The 8,283-nt window shown below is 30.7% G+C and overlaps 1 protein-coding gene and 1 long non-coding RNA gene across 2 annotated transcripts; one reads left to right on the forward strand and one right to left on the reverse strand.

Moving 5' to 3' along the window:
• Positions 1–224: 224 nt before the first annotated feature.
• Positions 225–8,162, forward strand: LOC132758941 (uncharacterized; the record flags this gene model as incomplete). Its single annotated transcript, XM_060750648.1, has 3 exons — positions 225–360; positions 1,491–1,779; positions 7,965–8,162. Coding segments are annotated over exons 1-3 (568 nt in total), but the record flags the coding sequence as incomplete, so codon positions are not given.
• LOC132758943 (uncharacterized) lies at positions 5,459–7,202 on the reverse strand. Its single transcript, XR_009629644.1, has 3 exons — positions 7,173–7,202; positions 6,045–6,147; positions 5,459–5,798 (listed from the first exon to the last, which is right to left on the reverse strand). It is a non-coding gene; the product is annotated as an uncharacterized LOC132758943 (long non-coding RNA).
• Positions 8,163–8,283: the final 121 nt, after the last annotated feature.

An 8,283-nucleotide genomic window follows, 5' to 3' on the forward strand; every position in this document is an offset into this window, starting at 1 on the left:
GTAAATCAAGTTACCGAAACATCTAGAACATTTATTATTACCTTTAAAACAGAGTTTTGTCACTAAGATAAGAATTAGATTATAAGACAAATAATTTCCTTCGTTTTTTGCGAAAAAGCAATGCGTCAACTTAATGTTTATAAATGTCCTGTTCGCAATAAAACCTAGCTTACCCATAGTCCCATAGTGCACTCTTCCTTCTAATTACGTCATGCAATGCCACCGTTCATTAATTAATTTTCACGGCGTCTTTAATGAGAGAAAGTTAAATACGAAAAGATGCTTTCTTTAAGCTTGATCATATTTGTTTTGGCGAGTAATTCATTAGTTGCGGATGCAGGTCGTCCAGATCAAGAAGTGGTGAGTACTATTGTAATTTTTTTCATATCTGTTGTAAAAAAAACAGTTAGTTTTATTTTCTGTTTTCAAAGCTATATTTAGCTAAACTTAGTTATGGGTCATGATCGAAAAAACTGCTAACTTAGTTTTCAAAATTCAAAATAACTAAAGCAGAAAACGGGGGGATTTTTGAATTTGATGCATGATACTTTATAATCTGTATAATGCTAAATTAAAGTCAAGTTTATACTTTAAGAGGAAGTGAGAGAGAATGTTAAAGAATGATGTTATTAAGAAAAGTTATTTTAATAATAATAATGTTGGTTTTATTACCTATATTCAATTTACTTTTTTATCAAGTTTTATTAAAGGGTGATTGTGTTGATTTTGCTGTTAGTTTAATATTGCCCCTGGGCTATTGACAAATAAAATTAATTTGCATAATAGTTTAAGTTGGCTATCACACTTAAACTCCCCTTATCTGTGGCAAGATCTCAATTCTGTATATTGTTTTAGGTATGTATGTATTTATGTAATCTAGACTTAACGAGGGTCCATCATCATAGGCCCTTCCAGGTCATGGGGGGGGGGTCCAGTTATATTGTAAATCTTGTAGCATATTATGTGTAACTTACCAAGAACTATCAGTTTTATTATCTTTTATTAGTTTTAATATTAATAATTAAAATTCATTTTGCATATTTATGTTTCATATATATTTTAAAATTGCTCTGTTTGACAAAGTTTAAATTATTTCATTAAAAAAATCATGCACACACAAAAAAACATTAGCTATTATAATAAGTTTAAATTTAAAACTTTATGATGACTTATTAAATTGAAATAGACTTTTACAATTCCATTTTTTCTTATGCAAATAAATTAAATTTCTATGGATGAACCTCTATACTTCCACCAGTACCAGCCCATGTATCATTGAAAAATAGTACAAATATAGAAATGTAGAACATAAAGTTGGTAAATTTATTTAAATGTCCAAATTATCGTTCATGTTCCACTATAATTAAGACAGTAACGGCAACAAGCTAAGTTTGTTACACAGTGATCTAGAACATTCTAGTAACAGTTTATACTGTCTTACATTTTATAATCATAGATTCAGGAAATTTAAAGTTACTTTTTGTTTATAGGAATCAGAGTATGCTAGCAGTATTGAGTGTTATTCCTTGCAATCCCTATCTGATGTGTCTATGGAATCTGATGGTCTTGTTATAGAATCTGATGCATCAGACATTGATGATCTTGGCTGTTCCTTAATGGATATTTCGGAAACTGATGAATCTGAAGTTCTATGTCAATCAACAAACAATGACTTTCATCCAACTGTGACAAGTACACCTCAGAGAAGTGTCAGCTTTCAGAACATTGAAAAAGTCTATGCAACCCCAAAACCAGTTTCAGCAAAATGTCTTTTAATCAGTAAGTAATTATATAACTATTCATGTATAACATCTATTTCAATGTACTGGCTTTACATGTTTGATTTTCAGCTGTAATTAGCATGATGTTTATAGGATTATATAGATATTATTTCATGGCATACAGCAAAATAGGTTCAAGGATATTTCCCCCCACCCTCCTCTCTCTACATATTTGCCCTTTTATATGTTTTGAAAGACTGTGGATTTTCCACCCTCGGAATTTTGATGGGATGACATTTGCCTCCAGTCCATCACCCCACTCCCTGTATGTGTTAAAAAAGGGAGAACATAAAAAATGTGTTGTTTGAATATTTTATGCAGTTTGTTCCGTTTTCTTAAAATCTAACATATCTGTTTAAATATCACATTAATTATTGTAAACTATTAATAAATTTGCACTTTATTCGGACATGATCTTTATCATGTGTAATAATCATCCCTTTACTCCATATGCATTTAACAATGGACCTATATCAATATAATGTCACCATATAGGTAATTTTGGGAAAATTCAAAATCTTTATAATACTAGTGTTACAAAAATCTTTATTTCTCAATAAAGAGGATGATGATGTCTGTTTTCCATACAGATTTTTACACTTTAAAGCATCATTCATTATTTGCATTAGCTCAGTCACTTTTCAGATGGTTTTAAAGCAGCATGCCTCCAATTCATGCTAATTTTCATGAAAATTTTGAAAATGGAATTAAAAGTAAAATATTGTGAAATGAACAAAGAAAGTAATTTACACATTGCAAACTGCAATTACAATTCACATTGATTACCAAAAAAGAGGTCATAAATACCTCTTACTGCGTTAGTAACGCAGTAGAATTAAAGTAATTGATATTGTAAAATCAGTCCTTAAACGCACATAAGATGTAAAAAATCAATTAAATATTGAATCTTGTTACTTTTCTAAAGATCTTAATACATTTTTTTAAAAATTGAATTTCTTGAAATAATTTGGCTCATCTGGAGGTGTGCAGCTTGAACGTAAACTCTTCTGCATCTTTAGAAATTTCAAAATGATTTATCAAAAATTAATAAAATTCTGTTAGGAATTACCAATGTGAATTTTGGTTAGTTTTAATTAATTTGATAAATTATTTGACCAATTAAATTTCAACTGACAGGAAACTTTGTATCAGCAAAGTGCCATTGACATAACTTTGTCTTATGTAAAAAATCAAAAAAAATGTAAAAACAATTAACAATAGATCTTATCAGCTTATAAAACACTTTATATCATAGTTATGGTCATAAAACAGTGCCACCAATCTTCCTTGATTGGACCATGTTTTGACAGCTGTGCAATTCTGAATAAACAGTGTGCCACTCTGCTGACCCTCAACTAATTTGCATAAATGACCCCCAACTAATTTGCATAAATGCACAAAGGGCAGGGTGACTTACACCATACAGTTTTTAATATAATATGATTATGTAATAATTACAAGTTTTATGCTGTAAATTATAATGTAATTTCAGAAAAATAATTATCTATGTTTGGGAAATTATTCTGGTATATCTACTTCCTACACACAATGTTATCCTACCTGTAATATCAAAAATTAAACCTTTTTGTGACAATTGTTAATATAAAGAACATTAAAAATTTTAATGAAATTGTAAAATGGTTGAAAATTTAATTTCAAACGATTAAGTGAATTTTCTTGAGTGAAGGGTAAAAAAATGATGGGAACTGGAGAAAAACCCATTTTGTGCAAAAAACGAGTGGTCGCTCGTGTTGTGATGTTCTGAAAGACATAGATATTTATGGAATGACATTAGCATTATTAGAATTAAGTTGATCATCTCTGTGACTCCCATTTTCTAATATTTTCACTGGTCAGTATGTGAGAGGTTTACAGCTGGCTTAGTGTAAAATTTTGGCTCTGCTAAGCTGCAAGTTTGTACCTGTAATAATGAATAAACCCTTTCTTTCATGAGCATATTGTGAAAAATGGCCGTTTTCATTGAAAAGCCTCCTGTTACAAGTACTATGTAAAAAACATCAGTTTTTTTCACCTTAAACGGTAAAATAATGAAACGGTAAAATAATGATAGAAAAATAGAAAATCATGTAACTGTGTTATGTACTTCATTTGGTGTAATTTCCCTGGTGAGAGCTAAATCCGTAACGTACCGGAAAACGGTGTTTAGCTTGGTTTTCGAAAAGGTCAATAGCACAGTGAGACTCAAACCTTAAGTGATTTTTATGTTATATGAAGGGTGTCATGGTTTGATTCCTACTGTTGCAATTATTTTAGACCTACTATTTCCTTATTTTTGCAGTATATTTTAATGAAAATGCTCAAGTGTTTGCAAAATGTCCAGACAGATGATTAAACCAACTTAGAAACACTGTTTTGTCAGGATTTGTATTGTGTTTACGGCAATGAAATGTTATTTATTGATTTTAAACCTAATGGATTTCAAATATTATAATATTATAACATAATATTTAAAAAGAGTATATAGACAATACCAAAATAAGTGCAAAACAATTTTAAAACAAAACAAACAACATAAAAAGTAATCATAGATTCAACAATGTAGAAAATATAAGTATATTTTTTTCATAGACCCAAATTAAATTTAATCACTACTTATTGCATATATCTCCCGAAACTTACAGAAAATCTATCAGAGGTATATACTATATATATATTGTGTGTGCATTGACTGCATTCTCAGTATGCAAGAGACAGGTTTTGATGATATCAAACAATATGCACTTAAAATATCAGGAACAAAGTGGTTGGTATTCTTGAGAGGTTCTGGAAGTTGTTTTTTTTGGTCCATGAACATAAACTATATAATTTATATGTTCCCACTCATTCAAAATCATCAACTACAGTTGGTCTGCAAATTCTATGCAGACATATTCCTTCTAAGTATATATATAACTAAACATGATAAAAAAGTATAAGCCCGAGGCTCTGATGTACAGAAGCATGTTGATATCATATTATGTGATGAGCAATGACCATTTCTTTTTTGCTTGTTGATTGTCTTTATTAACCCATTACTTCATGAGCATTTTGTGAAAAATGGCTGTTTTCATTGAAAAGTCTCCCGTTACAAGTTCAAATTGCTATAATACTATAACAACTGCTTCAACACTAATCCCCAGCAAACAAAAGACGTTGTACCAACGTTGTACTGACGTTAGACCCTGACGTTGGGTAAACGTTGGCAGAAGGTTGGATTTGAAAGTTTTTTAGACGTCAGAAACCGACGTCTATACAACGTCATAAAATGACCTTTATCCAACCTTTTCTGACCATAATCCAACCGTTTCTGACCATTATCTGACCATAATCCAACCTTTTCTGACCATTATTTGGACATAATCAAACCTTTTTCTGACCATAATCCAACCTTTTCTGACCATTATCTGACAATATGCCAACCTAATCTGACCAAATTTTCTAACCATGATTTAACCTCATTCAAAACTTTTGGAATATGATTTTTTTTCATTTTAAAGCTCTTTAATAGGGTTAAAAATAAGCATTCTTATGATTTTAGCAATTTATTTTATACTCGGAATCACAAGTACAAAACAAGAAATGTGGTACATGTACTATATAACAAATGCAAGATTTACATAATATTTTTTGAAACTATTTAACTTGACGGTGTACTTTAATAACGCTTCACATGTTAAACAAAATCCTTCTTGAATATTAACACTGACATTTTATATAGCAAACATCCATGCATGTGTTTTTTCTTATATCACCACTGAACTGATCACTCTGAGTTTGGGATTTTTCAATCATCTATCCAACTCACTAAATGTATATTTGTCTTTGTATTTTATAACTGAATCTAGATCTGAATGTTAAATGGAACAATATTCTGAATATTTTGTTATAACTATAAATAGCAATGTTCATGTATCTTCATTAGTATTCTAGCTTCTTTCGTCCTCCTCCACTATGTCGATCTGGGGCATACTTTAAGCGTATCATTACCGTCTCCAACCTGAGATCTCATCACACTTTCTGAAATTAAAAAAAATAAAATAATCAGTTACAAGTGCAAGAAATAAATCACTTTTACATATTATAATCAAACGAAATTCTAACAAAACTCTCCAACTACTTAAAAAGATTCATGCACTTATTATTTTTAATTTAGTTTAAACCATGTAGTTTCGTGTACCTACTGTATATATCTATTAATTAATTTTGATAAAAATGGCTTCGTGAAGAATTTCATTATAAAATCAAGGGTAATAAGAAATATACCTGTCACAAAATCTTGGTAGGTTTTCAGTTTTCTTTTCCTCTAAATATTTTCATCTTCCTCATGAACTTTTGACACATGTTGAATTATCATAATTTTCACAATCTGAAAGACGAAGTATAATCGTTTTAGAATTTAACCATGTGGTGAAAGGATGTTTGTCTAATACAATAGGCAAAATCAAATTACTATTAATATTAGTTAACTCATAAGCGCATGAAAAACTGATATAACAAATACCAAATTAATTCTACTCCCGCAAAAATTGATATTGTTATTTTTTATATTCAAAGTACTTTGTACAAATGCTCATACAACATCAAAGAAATTCACATGTTACTGTCATTTTTATAGATATCATCTCTGCCCAGCATGATATGGTCTGCTAAGTGTATATAGGACAGACTGGCTTAGTGTAAAAACATTTTATGATACGAGCATACAACTTGTTGATAAGCAGGCTAATTAACAAACTATTACTTTTATTGATTTATAACTATGATAATGTGTTTTCTGATTGATAATATGTTGTTTGATTACATTAATAAAAAGATAGCTAGTCAAATACAATGTGCTTTCAGATATATCTTACAAAAGTCGTATCATTTACATGTATCAAATGCCATGAATCATTATCATAATATAAGAAACACATGGTATGCTTACAGTATGGGTAAAGTACTACAATTAACAACGAGTAGTTTAACAACTACACAGATATCAAAATCAAACTGCATCTGATACATGTGTAAATGACTGGCCCCTCATATAAGTGAAATTCATGTTGATAAGAAATAAGAGGAAAATTTTATTTACCAGCATTTGAATAATAAGAGTCTTACGTACTGCATTTAACTTTTTATTGATTTCAATTGCTAGGATATTTCCTACCATGATTGTGCATTTATTTGGCATGGCGATATAGTGTGGGTAAAATGATCCGATTATACAGACTGTTCTATAGCAAATGATAAAGTGTTCTTACGTGGAAACAAAAATATTTATTCTCGCGGAAATCACGTGACATTAAGTTTTACCAGTCAAACATTTCAATGATCAAATAAACCATCGAATCCCTGCAAACATGCGGTAAATTAGCATTGAAAAACAATATTATAATGTTTGCCTACCTTTTTCTTTTGTTTGGAATACACAACTTTTGTCTGTCAAACCCGTCGTTTTTTTGTCCGCCAATACAATTGAATTTCAAAATCCGATAAGTCGCAAAATTCGAATTTTTACTAAATTATTTACCACTATAAAAAGAAGCCCTAAAAAATGATCAAACTTGGCACAAATGTTGACTGGACCATTGCCCTTGCAACAACATGCTCAGGCTTAAATTTTCTGTTACCATGGCAACGACTTGGCACAAATGTTTGACTGGACCATTGCCCTTGCAACCAAACATGCTCAGGCTTTAAATTTTCTGTTACCAGGGGACATCTCAAAATTGCCAAAAATCACTATTTTGCGTTGATTTTTTCCATCAAAATTGATTTCAAAGTGCTGCAACTTCTCAATGGATTGAGATAGAGTCAAATGCTTTTCAGCGTTGGTTACACGTTACCTTATGATCAATCTGGGGTCATTTATAGCCTCTCACAAGTCACAAATTTTCTTGGGACTCCGCCCCCCTTCAAACCCCCCAAACAGAAGGGGGATGTGCCCCTGATGTATCTTTTGGTTGGGGGGGCCGCGCCGAAAAACAGGTCACTTTTTTTAACAACATTTCTCAAACAAAAACAAGTGTTGGGGGCCTAAATAAGGCATTTTTTCACCATTTGAGACAACAAAAAAAGGGGGGGGGTGAAAAAGGCGTTAAAAGGCGTGTATATAACGTAATGGGTTAAATGAAACAAGATTTGATAGAATTTACAGTTTGATATGGACTCAAATTCATTTTTTTTATATCTTTTCAGAAGAGTCATTTGCATCTGGAAGCAAGTTGCTTCAAAGAATGACTGCCAGAAAAAACATTATGAGATCTCTTTTGTTTGAATGTTCATGTGGGGATAATTGTATTGAAAAGATGGATTTTGAAACAATAAAAGTATTGAGATATGGATATTGGTCTAAGAATCAGAAGCAGAGAGCTCAATTCTTAATTTTAGGGCTTTGCAAAAAAATTAAAAAAAATTTTTGATTGGGAAAAAGATTTTCAAGGGGTGCAAAAAGCATTTTGACAAATTTTTCAAATCAGTAAAAAACAGAAAATCTAAAGTGCAGTAAACTTTCATA

This window comes from Ruditapes philippinarum, unplaced genomic scaffold (assembly GCF_026571515.1).
Source record: "Ruditapes philippinarum isolate M1 unplaced genomic scaffold, ASM2657151v2 ctg9424_1_1_1_1, whole genome shotgun sequence".
In the NCBI taxonomy this organism is placed as follows: Eukaryota; Metazoa; Mollusca; class Bivalvia; order Venerida; family Veneridae; genus Ruditapes; species Ruditapes philippinarum.